The 18,571-nt window shown below is 42.5% G+C and overlaps 1 protein-coding gene across 1 annotated transcript in view; it reads right to left on the bottom strand.

Annotated features, from left to right (window-relative positions):
• dock1 (dedicator of cytokinesis 1) overlaps nt 1–18,571 on the bottom strand; it is a 172,994-nt gene that overhangs the window by 99,426 nt on the left and 54,997 nt on the right. The window contains exons 24-27 of the mRNA XM_061094579.1: nt 17,719–17,789; nt 13,379–13,485; nt 7,345–7,472; nt 6,183–6,278 (exon numbers count right to left, since the gene is read on the bottom strand). Of these exons, the coding sequence (XP_060950562.1) occupies nt 6,183–6,278; nt 7,345–7,472; nt 13,379–13,485; nt 17,719–17,789 (402 nt within the window). The remainder of the gene's footprint in view (nt 1–6,182; nt 6,279–7,344; nt 7,473–13,378; nt 13,486–17,718; nt 17,790–18,571) is intronic.

Genomic DNA, 18,571 nt, shown 5'->3' with positions numbered 1-18,571 from the left:
TCACCTTTCTATTCGCCAGTTGGGACTTTTCTTGCCAGCCTCCAGGAGAGGCTGCCGGTCCGACCACAATGTTCTGAAATCTACATCAACTGCATAAGCACAATTAACACTGTTCAGGATACGTTTTTTCCAGAATAGTTAAATAGAACTATTTTGAGTATGAACTCCTCATACATGTAGATCAACTACTAACTGTGACAGATTGAAGACTTTGGTCGTATCTGATGAAGAGATGTAAAGGAGGCAGAAGAAGTTTATCGCTGGTACTTCGATCACCTTTCTATCAATCGCTAAAATGTCTCCTTGAACTGACTTTGAAGCAGAGAATGAATAAATGACACTTATTTTCTTAATAACATTTGCAAAGTTAGACGTCAATGTACTTTTTTCTATATAAATATATATCTATATACATTCACTTTAAGGTTTAGAGGAATATATTTATTTGAGCTGCGACAAAGGGGGCTGTGCATTAAAAAAAAAAGAAAAGAAAAGCTACAGCGCAAAAGAGGTAAATTAATTTATTTCATACATCAAACTTATTTATTACCAACTACACGGTGCATACGGTCATTAAAACCCTAAAGGGAAGAGCAGATAAACTTCATGCCTTTTTGAAGTAAAAAAACTTTTATCGATCCTTTATTGCTCCAGTATTGAAACCAAGTATTATAAAAAACGACAGAGGTTCATAGCACATGCAAGGGGCTCGAGATGATAGCTGTGATTGTATTGCTGCAGGACCTTGGGTCAGCTACCATGACAGCTGTTGAAACCAGGCCAGAGAGGCTGAATGTGCCACGTCTGATCACAACCAGGGCTTCTACAGTGCAGGGTGGCAGGCGTGTGAGCCTTGCATGCTTTTTACGACCTTCAGATTTTGCAGAATCTTTTTCTAGCTTTTCAAGAAACATTTTTAAAGAGAATGGCAAAAAGTAATTTTCCTTTACCCCCCCCCTCAAATGTTCTTTTGAATTACCAGCTCCTGCTCATCGCTTCCCATCTATTCGACTGTAAATTTAAATCTTGTATCGTAACTCCAAACAGGGTTCAAAGACTATGTACAGCCAAAATAATATTTGCATTGATATAGAAATGTACGAATATATATTCTTTAGCATCAAATAGGGCTAAAACCATTTTTAATGAGTGGGAGAGCAGCCAATATCTGAGAGAAACAACATTAAGCTAACAGCGCCTGGAGGAGCATCAAAACCCACGTCGCTCTCAAAGCCAAGAACACTGCCCCAAAAGACAGGATATTTGCCAAAGTGGTTTCAAGGGCGTAAAACAAAAGCATCTTTATCTACTGTCACAACAATACCTGGCAAACTACTCGATATCACTCGTTTGACCTTCACAAACTGCAACATGCTGCTTTCTGTTGTTGGCTCCATGTGATTCACACCTCCACCCCTTGTACATGCCAGGTCCGTTTCTTTCGGTAGTTAATACTGTAGCATCGAGAGAGAAGTAGATGTTTATCTGTACCTTAAAGAAGTGCAATTGATTTATTATGTGCAATACTGTGTATTTTATACTGTTTTTTTAAAGAAGTTGAAAAAAAAAAAAGGATAAAGATATTTAATATGCAAAATGTGAAAAATAAAAACAAGACATTAACAGAGCTCTGAAAGCACGAAGTAGACTGAGTGTCTTTGGCGGAACGGTTGCAGAGATGTTTCCATTCAGAATCCACTGGACAATATCCAGAGTTATTACATGGTTGGAGAAACTGTCTCCGCAGCAACTCACTCGGACATTTGCAGTCTCACCTGTAGCCCTTCCGGGGATTTTCAGGAGATTATCCAGCGTTCACTAAATGTCTGGAAGCAGCTCCATTAAAGGGTCTGTTCATTGTGAATTGGAAGAAAAAGATATCTCACTTACATCTGTTAAAGTATAGTAGAACTAGTTTAAATATCGATGTTGGATTTAAATTATGTTGTATTCATTACTTTGAACAAAATGTCACTTCCTTCAATTGAATTGCTTTTGCAAACTATCTGCATGGCTGACGAGGGGTAAGTGAAATATGTTATTTTTTAATTAGGAGGAACCAACCTTGTAGAAACTAATTTAGGATTTCACATAGGGCACACAGCTAGCAAGTTCTCTATGGAAAACAATCAACGCTGCACATTTCAAGGTTGAAGATACACGAAAATCCAAATGTCTTTTATGTTGTCAAATGGCACAACAGGAATACAACGAGGGGATGAGCAGCAAAAAGGCTTCTGGTGCAAAAACACAAACTGCCTTCGAACCTGCTCCTGATTCCAGGCTTACACTCACAGCACACATCTGGCTTTTTCCCTCCTGGCTTCAGGCGTGTCCATGCATTGGTGTGTGGGTAAAATGCAGCAGCCTGACGTTGGTGTAGACCAGCAATGAGGTGAGGTCATGAGGTAAACTGGGGACAGAGGCCCGAGAGGTGCAGAGTCATCCTCACACAGATGCACGAAGGGGGCCATCTCCACAGGGCTCCCCTCCCCCTGTTTACAGCACACCACCAAGGGTACAAACAAGTTGCCCAGTACAGCTCTAAATCTTGCTCTCTGATACCCATTCAGAGCTGTCCACTGTTATTCCAAGGTGACGCGAATCGGCGTGTACGACCCGGTCGTTTAAACAAAGTAACACGAGTCGCCAAAGGGTCAATGATCCCAGGGGAACTCTCAGTCAAAGTTGGGGGCACAGGGGACGCGAGTTGAGGTGCAGGAGTGAGTGATAAGTGAATGTTTGAGGAATTATGATGCAGTGCCATATCCCACTATGCTTCTTTTCTGTATGAGCTCTGCAGCTGTCTGGCCAGTGGAAGAGAGAGAGAGAGAGAGAGAGAGAGCACAAGAGAGAGACAGGACAGAAAGATAGAGGCGAGGATGCACTTAGAGAAAAATTTGGACAGAAAGATATTAAGACAGAGAGATAAAGAGAGTGATACAGGAAGATAAAGGCGAAGAATCCCGTCTGATTAAATGTCAGACATGGCTGTGCTGCTGTTTATACTGTGGTCGGTCAGTAAGTGCATGCAGCAAAGGAAATCCTGTAGCCCCTATAGCCGGTCAGCCCCATACTGTCGATCAATAATCCAGAGTCCTTCCACTGCAGCTCCACCCCCCCATTTCTTCTGCACAGTGCAGGAATTTGAGTGAACAACTGTGAAGAAGACACAAACTCAGGTTGTCTTTATAACAGCAGCTATAACGAGTCATTTAGTCAAAGTTGAGGTGAAGCTGTCGGGCAAAGTATCCGATTTCACCTCAGGTCTGATGGTTATTCATAAATGTTGACGTGTCAGTTCATAACTAACAATCAGACCTCAGTAGGGATAACAGAACAGGCCAAGACAAACATAAAGGGTTGTTTCAAAGGGTTTTCTTTTTGTCAAACTCGCAGATTCTTCCAGTCGCAGCTTCCAATCCGTGTTTATCTGCAGGGCTCATCTGCAAGCTTATACTCGAGGAAGAAATAATAATTCAAGGGCATAACTGTAGAACTTGGCGATTCCAGCAGGGACCGGCAAAAATGTTTCTGCTCCTCTCCTAATGTAAATGTATTCACAAGGACTCGTCTCAACCTGAGTGAGGCTGGACATGAATATAAAGCTGCAGCCCGCTAGGATGTCCGACCAGGCAAATGTGCGTCGAAGTCGCTAACAGGCGAAGCACTGCAGTGACAACACACAAAACAAAAACTGACAAACACACACACACACACACACACCCACCACCAAAGCCGGCAATGAAACCCTTCTCATCATCATTCTGCGTCCACCGCCACCAGGGGAGAAGGTGGAAAAGGGAAGAAAGAGAGAGGGAGGGGTGGGAGGCAGAGAACGACATTAATGCATAAATCTGAATGTGAGAGAATGCCACTCAGAAGAACAAGGTCTGTGGATGGCGGCCGGGTTGTGTGAGCTGCAGCGTGCCGTCCGCCTGCAGAGTAGGCAGCGGGACCCGCAGGCGGAGAAACAACAGTCCTCTGATTAGAAAGCTACGACGCGTCTCGCATCGCAAACTGGGTCTCGTCGCCGTTAAATATTCACACCAACCTTACTGATCATTAAATAATGATTGCGGGACCTGCTTCAAGTGCATCTTCCGTCTGGAGCCCTGTAATATGGATAGTGTTGGAGTTAAAGAGCCACGGTGCTCTCGGAGAGACCAGGCTTTGATGTGACCTCTAACTCACTTCCTTTGAAGGGACGCTCCACGCTGATGCTGAATATTATGCAGGTGCTGAGAAATGTCAAGGCAGTCAAGTGCAGTGGCTGCCGAGCTCCGGAGACAGCAGCTGACAGGAGAGGCAGGGGTCAGCGGGGACAATTAAAGCGAAACGTATACTGTATAGTGTGGCAAAGTGAGGCAGAGGGCAGCAGCACATGTACAGTATACAAAGTAAATGGTTTCAGTGAGGGTCAACGGAGGTCACGGGTAGAGCAGTTTCATTAACCAGAAAGGCACCTGCTCTGCCGTGGTTCCTTTCAGAGGCCACAGCTGGAAGCCGGGAACGCTATTTCACCTGCACCAAGGGGGACAGCGGGAATGGATGCACTTAATATAATGCAGCGGCGAGGAGACGTAGCAGTGCAGCCTTCATGAGCGTCGATGGGCTTTTAGACTAAGTGGCTGGCAAGTTCCATATCTGAAATATGAGATCAGAGGAACCCCACAGCAGTGAATACAGCAGGGTTGGGGGAATGGCAGGATCAGGTGAGGCAGCTGCTCCGGCGCTCGAACGCTGTCTTTACCGCCAACTCGTAAAAAACATTCTCTCTGGACCATGAAAGATTTGCATCCCTGGCATAACAACTCACAACAACAACTTGAGAGCCAGAGAGGGAGAGTAAGTGGGAGTGTGTATCCCTCCAGGAAGCTGGCCGAGAGGAAAAGGGGGCAGCAGGGATGGCTCGGCCCAACTCACAGCTTCATTAGCTTTTTATTAATCAGTGTGATGCACACTGGCAATATTCTACACAACAGAGGGTTACCCATCTATGGGATCAGCCTCGCTGTAATGCCTTTGGAGAGAGAGAGCAGCTCCAGAATCACTTTACTGCAACTTAGAGAGAGGAGGAAGAGGAAGAGTGTAGAAGAGGACACGGGAGACAGCGGATGAGTGCTGCAGAAGTATTACAGTACTGTGACATAACAAACAACCGCTCGCAAACAAACACGGGATAATTAGTGTGTGATAACTGCTGCCTTGTGCGGCTCAGCGACTGGTGGTGAAAGCAGAGAAGCTTCGGTTTGTACGGGTGAAACCGTTTCCTGCTGCTGCCCAGACGAAGACAATGTGTTGTGCGTGAACACATTTCCACGCAAATATTATAAATGACCTGACATGGGAGAAGAAAGGATGCTGCGTCAACCGGTGAGAGTATCAATCAATCAGTATCACACAACCCCCCCCCCGTTCTGAATTTCAGACCGGATGTCTCTCTCGTCATTTACCTGGATGTATCTGTCCTGTAATAGTCATAAACAAGTATTTAAATCTGAATATGTTCTCTACTCAAGTTTCACTTTCAATTTCCCATCACATGCACAACAGCAACACAAAGGCAACAGGAAGTCAAAGAATCCAGAGGTTAACGTGTACGGGACTGTTTGGACTCATGAAAATGGATGAAGGCTTTGCGATGCACACGAGGCAAACACAGCGTACTTATACGATGACTGATAAGTGCGTTAATTGCCCCCCCGCTCGAGCGGAGCGAGTGTGATTGGGGGAAGGATGCTAATGGCGAAGGGGGGGGGGAGAGGGGGTGGAGGCGTGATTAGAATACAGCACAGAACATCAGAAAGGTTTTCATAACTGAGGGGATCAGGAACATAAACGAGTAAACACACAAACTCAAAAGAGAAATGACAAAACAGCAAAACACACACAGGCTGACACACCGCTGACTGCAGGAAGACGTGAGCAGATCAAAGCTGCTCTTAAAAAGGCGCTTGAGTGAAAGTGTTCTGCCGAGGTAGTTTGTCTTTAATGAGAGCTTGGCAATGAAGCTGAACTGAAGTTGCACCGAGCCTGTGGGAGTTACGCTCGTTGTCGTACACGAGCCTCTCAATTTGAATGGGAGAGAACATGAGTACATGTGTACAAGTGAAAGGAGAAGTACAACAGATGTCAGTTGTCGGGCATATGGAAAATAACAGTGAGAGAAACAGACTTACGATGTGAGGGGAGTCGCGGCCCATGGTAATAACCGTCCTGTTAACTGTTCGGAGCAGCTTCTCCATGATGATCTGCACGTGCCACTGGGTTGGACCCTGCAAAAACAACAACAACACGCGTATCAACACACAAACGTAGGAGGGATTCGACAAAATGCTGAGTACTTCTAAAAGTATTTCAAGCTTCTTCTCACTCAAAATATTAGCCGCTCCATCTGCTTCGCAATATGATTTTAATGAGTGATTATTAAATGTCATTGTAAGGTGATGAATTTAAACAGAACCTTGAAACCTTGATTCTGAAGCTGCTAGTGATTCAGACAGAGATCGTGACTCATGAACATTCGGCAAGTGGAGGCCGGCCGAATCAACCTAAACTTTCAATAAGTCACACTGCACCATTTTGAAGTTAAAGAAATTGTGCATGCGAGTCTGTGCATACACTGACACCAAAAGATTCACACAGTCTCCTTACAGCCCAGCAAGTGTGACGCACATCTTTCACAAAAACACACATTATTCCCAGGACTGTTTCAAATCGCCATGCAAAAGCCAGCGCACAAAGAAAAAGTCCTGACGTTATTTTTTTCTCTTCAGGCACATTTAAGTCTAGGAAGGTATTTAGTATCAAACAGATATGTTAGAGAGGGCAAGGCAGTGAGAGGAAGCACTAATACGAGAGACACAGAGTCTTGAGGATGAGCAAAGGGACAGGTGTAGAATCCCTGATGAGGAGTGGGATACAAGTCTGTCGTGATCAATGGTGAGTGGAGTCTTAGAGGGCCGGAGGGAGGACATAAGGAATCAGGACATGCTGGAGGATGACACGCGCACACATATGGGAAGTGGTGTGCGTGTGCTTGTTTATTCAGACCACATTGTTAAACGCTTTTAAAGGTCTAAAACACAGAGGACGTTCATACTGTTCAAGAAGGCCTCTCGCCCACTGAGCATTGGATCACTGAGCACAGACAACTTTTGGGCTTTTTCAAAACAGACACCCAATGGGCAATGAAATAAATAAGGGATTAATGACTACTTTGCAAAATAACCAGTCAAAACCGGCTCCTCTGTCATTGTTTGGCTGGATTCCCTGGTTGTGCTGCTGTTCATCCCTGAGGGAGATAAAAGTACATGAAGCTGTACGGGCTGTGTTCCTCACCACGTCCTTCCTGTAGAGCACCTCCAGGATGTCACTGAGCAGCTGGCAGCAAGCCTTCGGTTCCTCCCGCTTCTCCAGGTGGAACTTCAGCTGCTCTGTCATCAGCGGCAGGAGGATCTCTCGGCAATCTGCAGGAACGACAGAAAAAAAGGGAACACGCGTTCAAGATGCCGCCCGACACGTAGGAGCAGAGGAGCGATCGCAGGAGGCAAAGCAGCATATGGTCGACGCGGCATATGGCTTCTTCACAGCTCAGATGATTAAATTAAAACAATGTAAAGAGTTTATTAAAACAACATTGGAAACGACTCAAAATAATCCCTCAGAGAAATTAAAGTAAAACAGTGTGACAATAATCAAACACAGCCATCAAATAAAACTCCTTTGAAGTATCCATCCATCCATCATCTACACTGCTTATCCTCTTGTCTTGAGGGTCACTGGGGGAGCTGGAGCCAATCCCAGCTGACATTGGGCGAGAGGCGGGGCTACACCCTGGACAGGTCGCCAGGCTACAGGGGCGACATAGAGACAAACCACCATTCTAACTCACAATCACACCTACGATCAATTAAGATTCTGCAATAAAGCCGGAGGAGGCCAGAGAACCTGGGGGAAACCCACACAGACACGGGTAGAACATGCAAATGACACCCGGAGCCAGTTAAATATCATGGAGGTAAAATAATTATAATTATCAAACCACCTACAGACCTGACAATACAGCTAATTACATACTCCGTGTCAGCATAAAGAATTTAACCAAAATAGAACAAACCCACCTCTGCTCCAATAATATCCATGGTGTCGTTAGACAAAGCACCTTATCTGTCACTGCTGCAGAGGGCAACACTGGTGTGGAAATCAAACCTTGTAATTTTGAGAAGTTAAAGCATAAACAATTAAGCTGTTTACATTTATTAAATCACAATTTATTTGAGCCTAAAATAGAAGATTAAAGCAAAAATTTTAAAAAAAGCAACAGTTACAATTTAATCTACACAATAAAGCAACCAAACCAGACCCGAGAGATTTACCGATGATGACGGCAACATCAAGCAGTGAGTTCCAATGCGCAGAGGGGAGAATTTGGTTGGGGATTTGACATGGAGGGACGAAGGTGATAAGCCACCGAGTATTCTCATGAAGGGTAGACCTAAGGCAGTCGGCCATAAAATTATCATATTTTTTATTAAACCTTCTGATTCCAATCTTAGTGGCACTGTGCATATGTGTGTCTAGGGGGTGTCATTTAAAAACCTGGAGTTTTCCTGGTTTAATTAAAAGATGGGGGTTAACGGTAAGGGGCTCAAGTGATATTTTGTAGATTTATGGAGAGGGAAGCAGTCAAACTACTCTTTTCTATCCAGTGCTACATGTGACTTATCGTTTTAATATAAACAAATAAATAATATGCAAAGAAGAGAAAGAAATACTTAAAAAAAAGTGTATTATAAAAAAACTTGCAATGCATTCTCCAGCAGAACAGAAAAGTACACAAGTACATCTAAAACTACAGATAAAAACTCAGAAAAGTAAGGGACCTTTAAAAGATAAGAACAGGAGAAGAAAGTGCAGGACACAAAATAAAGCTGTGGCAGACAACTGGGACAACAGCCCTCTTCAAATAACAACTGCTATAATAACATGGTGGAGAGACGCCGCCGTGACAAACAGCCGCTAAATTGATTTCAATTAAAAATCAATACAATGTCCCTGCTTCAGATATAAAACTAGAGCTTAAATACACTAATCAAAAGAGACAATCACACAAATAAACTAGGGCTACGTTGTAGCACTGGCGGGCCCGAGCACCCGCACGTTGAAGTCTGTTGCGGTGGGTGAAGAGAGAGCGTTCGATGACCAAGCGCTCGCCTCCGCGTGCATGCGTATGCGCACTGCAGCAAGGATAAATGCTTCACTACCTGTAGCCAGCAGGTGGCAGTATCATTTTAAGTCATGGTGTCTTTGTAGATTCCATCAGGTGGCGACTCTTGTCTTACATGCCTAGTTTGGATTTAATTGAACCAAATATGCCTGAGATACAGAAGCTTGTGTTTTGATGGCGTGTCATCAAACTTTGACGCCAGGCCAGGGTCACACCGTGTGATGAAATCAAATATACTCAGGTGGTTTATATCTCCATCTTGTTGAGATGACATTCACAGAAGTTGAAGTTGTTCTAAGCCCAAGGACAAGTTCATCAGACTTATTTGTTTCTCTTGAAAAGACAAATGTCCCTATCCAAAATGGCGGGCTTCCTGTTAGGCTTTTCCCATTGCACCTCAGACTTTTTTTTTTGTATAGTCATGATACACCTGTGCTATGATTTTTGTGAAGATCGGTGAAAGCTAGCTGAGGGGCTTTTCCTTAGATGGCGCTGTTGAGCCATTTTGCCTAGCCCATTTCAAATTACTCAAGAATACAATAATCTGCAAAGTTTGGTAAGAATTTGAGCGTCTAGGGCCTGGAAAAGCCCAAAAGGGAAATAAAAATCATTCGAAATACAATAGGGCCTCCCACCGATTTCGGTGCTCGGGCCCTAATAACACAAAACTTTGCCAACTGTCAACACAGCTCAAGGTGGAATGACAAACAATGCTCAGGGAAACTGAATATGAATCTAATCAAGATTCTCCAATTCTGTTATTTAGGGAACTACATGTAGAGTTGATTGATTCCATGAAGACAGATGAAGAAAGGAAAAGTCAATACTTATACATACTCGTGCAACACTTGCATCATTCCTACGTACAAAAAATATACATATAAGCAATAACAATCTAACAAATTAAGACTATTGTTAAGCTGAGATAACCTCTTAGTCCCCCTGTGTAGAAATATGCTGCGTTAAAGCAGAGGATAGTGAAAATAGACCCAAAAGAAATGAATAAGTAAAGGTACAATATTAACGCATTGTCATCTACAAATATAATAATTATATATCCAATATAACAGGATTACATGTATAGGACATTAAAATTGCACTGATAAAAAAATGATCACTGCAATTAAAATTTTTAAAAAGTATATTAATTATACAATAATTATCTTCTAGCAGTAGTGCATCTTCCATGGCTGCTAGTCTCCTTTTTAATCGGAAAGGGACAATTATCATTGAGTTATTGTACCACAATAATGTATTGCAGACTATCACTGTTGTGATGGTATTGTCATGGCAATCGTCTCTGTTCAGTTTAAGGTATCTTGTGTAATATGTTGACACTGTGGCCTCTTTGTGGTACCACTACAAAGGACAAGGACGTCATCAGCATAGAGAATATCTATACTCTGAGGACTATCATTATCCACTGCAAATACTATATGAAACAAACCAATATCCTTTCAGGAACTTAAAGTTTGGACATTTTGTCAGAAACTTGCAGAGTCACCAAGGTCATTAGGATTCATCTCGATGAAACGGTTGTCAAGATATTTCACTTTGAACCAAAATTGGATCTATTTGTCTGCCTGGTATAGGCTGAACTTTGCTGAAGAACATAAATAAAATGCTCTGACCGAACAACTGAAAATGTTTAACAATAACTTATTGAATACAGAACTGTCTTTACGAACGCTGTGCACCACTGTGTGGAGAATTTGATGCCTTGGTTTTCAGGGCCTCAGTCCTCGTTCTCTTTGTGCCTCCTCAAAAACTCAAAACACACAGGATGGACAAACGGACACGGACATGTGGACACATGCATACATGCTGTACATAGGTTCACTCTCACTCGCTCATACGCACTAGTTGCAGGGTGGGAGCGGGACAAGCAGACTGGAACTATCAAGCCAGGCCATGAGGGCTCTCCACAAACTTCCAGCGCAAACAGATTTTAGCCGCTACACTGATTTTGAGAGCAGCTGACATATTTGTTCTCTTCCAATGAGCCCATTTGCAAGTGATTTATGCATCTGTCACGCTCTCTCCTTTTATATCATCAACAGTGAAGGTGAGACAATGTTTATCCTCCAAAATAAAAGAAAAAACACTTCCCTCTTTTCTCAGTTCATTTTGCTTTCATCTGCAGCAGTGAACTGCGTATTCACACCAATCCAACACATTCCAATTTATAGATGCAGCCCATGGTGAGAGGGATGTGGTCTTGTTCTCTAAAGTTGTCATTTACAACAGACACAGGCCCATCTGGGACTGGAGAAAACTATTTTCGGGCAAGCCTTTGCACAGGAAGTGCCAATATGTTAATCATTGTGCAGTCTACAGGAGAGAAAACACATTCATCAGAGAATACATTCCATGCATGTTGATGAGCAGGTGTAGACTTCTAAGAAACTCAATATTGACGGTGGAGTATCAAGGTAAATTAGCTTGTCTGGAAATGTATTTCCAGTATATTTCAGAACGGTATTGGTCGGCAACGGAAACTATCAAGGACCAGCTGTTGACAGAAAGAATGTCAAAAATCTGATATGGACTTTTCTTTGGACCTTGCACTACTTTAAGATTAAACTCGAAAGTAAGACGTAATGGTGAATCAAGCCAAATGGGTCTTAAAGGAGACATGTACTTATATTGAGCTCTTACATTTAATTTGGGTGATTACCTGAGAAGGTTTTCATGCTCTAATGTTCAGAGGCGTCTCAGGAGGTTCATTGGCAGAGAAGAGCTTCCTCAAATGAAGTCTTTAGGCTTTTTAATTTGCAGATCTTTTACATAATTATTAAAACAATCTACACAGGAAAGGAAATTCTTTAAAGAACGTGGTATGTCTCCTTTGAAAACCACCTGGCTAACTCATTTGTTCATTGCAATGAACATTTTTGGGAATAAAACATCTCAAAAGTGTAGCTCAGCTTGATAGTGGTGATAAATGCATTCAAGCATTCTCCATCACTGGTTTCACACTACTTGAAAACACACATGCACCTCAAAGACTAATGGAGAGTCTACATCACAGCAACAAGTCCTCCTGCTGATCAGAAATCCATCAACAAGCATCGGGGAGGCCTGATTGTCAACAATTACACCAACAGATCAATAATAATGACTGGAGGACAACACACTGAGCGTTGCCCTTTGGTTGGTACTCACTAAACTGGCCAAAACACCAATCAGACCATTTTATGTTGCTAAAGTCTGAAAGGATTGTTAAGGCAAAGGCAGATACATTTACACTTTGTTGTTTTTAATATCAGAGATTATTCTACGTGGTAAAAATGCCAATACACTGTGTATAATTTCCATTACATCATTTGTTTTCTGTACATTCATGCTGAAGCGAACATCTGCTGATGACGGAGGCAGAGAGCGACCGTGCAAGTGGATAATTGTTGTCCACCTAGTTTGCTTCGGCCGGCCGCTCTGGGGCATGTGTTCTCCCAGCCAGCCACATTAAATCACTGTGGCTATTTCACTTGGGTTGGGAGTTTTGCATTTAATTTACTACAACAGGCCGTTATGTGACTGCGGGTGTGTTTGTCTCTGGATCTGACCTCACACGGCCTCGGAGGAGCGCTGCCTCTGGCAAAGTGCTCGGCCCTGGACCGTCACCGCGGCAGGGACCTGTCTGCAGTTTGCCGCAGGCGAGCTGGGCTGCAGAATCCGGAGGTACAGGCTCTCATTAGCTATGTCTACATTCCTGCCCTGCAACCTGACCTTGGTGTGAATGTGCATGACAGTGGAGTGCTGTTGGGGTGAGCTCATGGAAGGGAAAGGAGAACAGAAATTCATACATGGCAAAGGAAAAGGGAATAAATTGTAAAACAGGTAAGATAGAAAGGGCTAAGACTTGAGGACTGGGTAGATGGGAATACTGATATCCTTTGACAGACAGGACCAGGTGATTTTTGCAGCGGGGATGCTTAACTCTCTTAGATAACGAGAGGGATTTCCACAGCACCTCACAAGTGACCTTTACTGTGGGCTCACACCGGGCTGCCACAGGGAGGCAGGTGTGATTGCCTATATACACTGCGAGTGAAGGTGCATGCGGCAAAGAGCAGCGAATTCAGTTTGTGTGTGTGTGTGTGTGTGTGTGTGTGTGTGTGTGTGTGTGTGTGTGTTTCCTCTCACCGTGATGAGCAAAGAGATCACTGTGAACAATGTCGATCAGACAGTCAAGCTTCTGCTTCACCAGGCGACCCAGAGGAACCTTCAGGATGAACTCTGTGAAAAGCTTGCTGTGGAGAGAGGGACGACAATAAAGAGACAAACTCATCAGGCCTCTCCGATTGGTTTGACTGTGTCCGACCATGAGCAATCATCCAAAATTGAATTAAAAGGCTCTGCAAACCCTCACTTGTACTTCTCAGATATTCTGGCGAGAGATTCGGCAACTGACCCATAGGAGGAGTTTGAGGATGATGAACTCCGACGACAGCAGAGATTGATTTTGCTGCCTCTAACAATGTCAAGAAATAATGATTGATACCTGATTGATAAGTACGATTTATGTATCAGGTATTTATATGCTCATCTGCCTCAAACCAAACTAATTTCTTATCCATTTTATCCATCTAAGCTATTTCTAGCATTTTTTTCCTGTTGTCATAGTAAATATTACTCTCCCTGCGACATCACTTTGTCAGTGTTTGGTCTCTTTCAGCCTCATCTCATGTCCTTCAGGGGCAGATTGAGTCTGCTCAGTGGTCAATGAGATGATTCATGACGACTGAGTACTTCATCTTCTCAGTAAGGCCATGACATGTGGCTGAAAGCTCTTGGAAAAAAATCCAATGCGTGAATAAAGGATGGAGTACCATCAGATATCAGAGCATTAAGACAAAGGTTTGAAAAACAATTTCACAAGTGTAAACTATGGAAATAAGATTAATCTCATGGTTCAATGTCTGAATCCTATTTAAATTAAAACCTAAGTTATAGGTTTACACTTTAAAAATCATGGTTTGAAATATTCTGTTTAAGATATTACTCTTAACATTATTTTAATCAAACTATATGTATCTAAACAAAATATTGAATCTATGACGTCCACTCCAAACACTGGCTGATTATGTTATATAATAATGAAGCTGTACCAGGTGAACGTACAACTCTGTTATGCTCTAACCATCATTTCATACAATTACAATTGTAAAACCCTGAATTTTGAGAGTGAGAGGAAAGTCAATCAAGCCCAGTGTGTCCGCCCCCACAGTCCTGAAAAGAGTCTAATAAGTGAAAACAGTGTGTGGGTGTGTGTGACCTTCACCTCCAATGGCTTCAGTACACTTTAATGTTGCTGCAGTGTTTCAAAAAGCTACTGATCTGAAGGCTTGTTCATTCTCTACAACATTGCACACAGAGGCCCATTGCTCGACTTCCCTTTTTTTTTCAAAGCGATCACTCATTTCCTTTCAGACGTGACGTTCAGAAAAATCAGAAATCGAAAAAAGGCCGGGTCAGCATTACGTTGGCAAGCTGAGGCTCGAGGAGAGGAAGCAGAGAGAAGGTTCTGGCATCGGATGAAACACTCCCACTCACAAAATACTTCAATTTATTGGCCTCCAGCTCAGCCATTCAGGCAGGTTTGTCCTAACAACACAAAACATCTGATACAACCTTCGCTCAGGCAGACCTGTTACTTACGACAAAGTGAACGCCTCATGAGAACCCCAGGATTTAGAATTCAAGCTAAAAGGCTGCTTTCGTGTTGGTACCACTCAAACTACAGGGGGGGACGGCAAAGCGCAGCTCTCGTTATCTTGTCTCACTTCATCGTTACTGGAAATACTTTCTTCAAAACAAACAACGATATATGATTTTTACTGGAACTGACAACAAGGACAGGTTTGCCGGGATTTGGTGTTTTACTGTGCACATTTCTTAGAGCTGGATAGAATTTTCTTCCTTTGGCTGCACAGCACTGGGAGGGGGCACTGGGAGGTCATCAGTGAATCATTTTAAAACATCCAAGAGTTTCAAAAGTTTCTTTATGTCCCACTCCCGGGAAAAAATTTACTCTGCAAATGGTCAATTTAATTGAGAGGAAAAGTGAGAAAGATAATCTGTCGAGGGAGCTGTCAGAGCTGAACAGAAAAATTGTGCATGGTAGACGGAATGGGTTGGGTTTGGAAAGGCTCTCTTCAAACCTCACACCAAAGATCCACCCTCCGCCCGCTCCTGTGATATCGGGGGAGTCGAAGCCAGAGGCAGAAACTTGTGTGGCCAGAAATCTGCTGTGAAATCTGCAGCAGCCCAGGGGCAGGACGTGGGCAAATAGAAGGTGCTTCCTGCTGAGCGCTTGCAAATGAGACGATTTTAAAGTCGAATACCCAATACCTACACGTATCAACAGTAGTTGGGTTGATAAAAAATTGACCCCAGTGTTTCTGATGATACAATATTCAGAGGGCTTTCCCTTTTGAAGTTAAAACCATTTTTTACCGTTTGGAGCCGACAAGTGTGTCAGACAAATCCTCAAATATTTTTGATATAAATCTCCGTAAATGAGGCCTTTCAATTTAGTGTGAGTTCTGTCATTTAACATAACAGATTAAAGACTTAAAATTAAGGATGAAGGGCACGGCCATGAACCATTTGTCAAAAAGTGCAATATCCTCTCTCATCTCAAAATTTTGTTTCGGAACACCGCCCCTAAAAAAGTATATGAAACTTTAATTTTGGGCCAAAGTTATAAATGTCAAATTTACAGCCCATTAATTTCAATATGTAAAAAAAAAAAGATAAAGTCATTCATATGAAGGACAGATGATGAAGTTTTATGATCCTTTTTGTTATCATACATAACTGATTTAGTGCCAGTGTAACATCAGCATGTGAGGCTTCAGGAGTCATTCATTTAAATAATCATTAAAGCTATAGCAGATGACATTCACGGTAGAAACAGCATTGACTGAAATGGACCCTTAAGTGGAGTGCTCAATTGGTTTCCAAGGCAACCTGCCCCGTCACAGTACAGCGAGGGAACGTTGAGTTATCAAATAAATTCATCTCGATGTAGGGAGACAGAAAAATAAATAAACAAAGCTTCTGAGTGTTAACCGAGGCTAAATGTTCCATCAGATTCTCCGCTGAAAAAAGGTTACATTCTGACCCCTGTCTGTTTGTTTCCTGCAGGATTATGTCAAAATTACTGAACTGATTTTCACATAATTTAGCGGAAGCGTGGGCCAAGAAATAAACCAATTACTTTAGGTTAACATTAAAAAAGCCCAGTGAGACAGGGCTTTATTTAAAATCTTGATTAAGAAAAATGTTGCATATTTAGGTGCAGATTCAGATAAACATACAGATCTAGCTGATTTAAATGTGGTTTCATAGGGGGGGATAGGATTCTATCAGCCATTCTACAGTAACAAATAGGGCTAGAAACCTGTAACTATGTGTAGCTTAGAAAATAATATCAACAAAGGAAAGGAGGATAAAAATAACACAGACCAAGGACAGAAAAAAAGTGAAAAGGCTAGCCAAGGATAAAGAAAGTACTGTGAACTAGACGATCCCTTCAGGGCATGAAGGGATTTATAGGTGAGGAGTTTATATTCATCTTCCTTAGTGTTATACTTATGTCAACACTAACATGATGGATTTGGGGCAGAATATAAGAGGACAGTTGGGACTTGGCAAAGGTTTGCTCTCTACTAAGTGACATTCAAGTTAAACGAGATCCAAGCAGATGCCTAAATTATTTCTTTCCTCCACATTTGCATAAATGATCTGCTGTGGTTTTAAAGAAACTCACAGAAACACACACAGACCGGTGATAGATTGAAGGAAATTCTGATATCAAGTGGAGTATTAAGGTGTTGGGCCAGAAAGGCTTCACTGCACCTTGACATTGATTCTACGAGTCACAAATCTCCAACATATGTTCAGCTTGGTTTAGATCTGGTGTCTGCAAGGTCGTAGCAGATCTATCATTTTCACACTCAAACTATTGAGTGACCCACTCCTGCTGTGTGGATGAGATCTTTCATGTCCACCAAGGGTCTAGAAAATCTAAATATATCTTTCATGTAGTAATGGAAATGTTTTGTTTAAATGACCACATTGGTCTTCAGCAGCGGAAGCTTTAGGATTCGACCAACCAGCACGAGGAATTCACCTCAGCTGTGAATATTGAAGTCACTAAATTATTCAGCGGCAGCTTTGAATTCCCAGAAGATACAAACTCAGACACATCAGGTGATTCTCTTCTGTCAGATGAGATATTTTTCACCATAAAGATAATAAGATGCAACCGTCTACTGCATGTGATTTATCTATTGGACTCCTCAGGTCAGATTCAAAGACAGAATTTTTAACCTTGAAAAGAATAATTATATTAAACAGATAAAATACTATATTAATACAGTCTATTTACACTTTCCCTCAGATTTAACCTCTTTACAGAATATTTCAGTGTAATGACGATGAAACATGTGAATATGCCGCGTGTCATGTGACCTTACCTCAGTTCCTTGGGATCGAAGACCAGCTTGACATCATTGACAATCGTGGGAACGTATTTGAGCGCAGCCCCCTTTAAAGAAGAAGAACAAAAGGAAGCACCACATGATTACATTCATCTCTAATTAATTCATTCAGTGATTGACATTTAGCAGGGTACTTGATGTCTTATGTAATGTAAGGTTGGAATTGAGTGCTGCTGCTCTGTGAGCCATGAAGTGTAAATGAGTCGTGTAGCTTTATTAAGCATCTTCCATTCACGGAAGTAATTAAACAGCTGCAACAGAGAATAAATGCTTTTAATCAGCAGTATGTACAATAAAAATCATAATAAATAAGCAATCACTTTCAGATAAGCCAAAACCCAGTCGCTACAGCTCCACTCCTGGAGTCTCCTCCCATGTGCATGTCTTAATTGCTCCATTCAGTCGACTTGAGGGCAGGAAATGGTGTTAAGAGTCCTAATAAATAAGCTGGGACGAAAAGGAAGACCTCCCCTAATGATACGTTGATAGACACAGCCAGATCGGATCTACATACTCATCGATACTATAATAAAGTCATCAAGTGCCTGCACCCGGCGGCTGATTACAGAGCCAACCATTAATAATGGGTAGGATTAACTGAGCCGACACTTCCCTCTCCGACTGCTGCTAATCGCCGGCCGAGGCGGGTTGGAGGTGTTTATACAGCATCTGTGCAAATTAGCAGCGGTGACAGTCGGGTCTCACTGAGGTCGATTAGCCATACAGACTGAGCGCGCCGGACGTCACCTGCTGCAAATCCACTGTTAATTATTTGTGGAATTATATGACGGGTAATTAGCAGCGTTTGAAATGAGGTTGGGCAGGATTC

This window comes from Limanda limanda, chromosome 21 (assembly GCF_963576545.1).
Source record: "Limanda limanda chromosome 21, fLimLim1.1, whole genome shotgun sequence".
Lineage (NCBI taxonomy): Eukaryota > Metazoa > Chordata > Actinopteri > Pleuronectiformes > Pleuronectidae > Limanda > Limanda limanda.
Note: the sequence above shows the minus strand (reverse complement) of the source record. Positions and strands in the feature narration are given on the sequence as shown.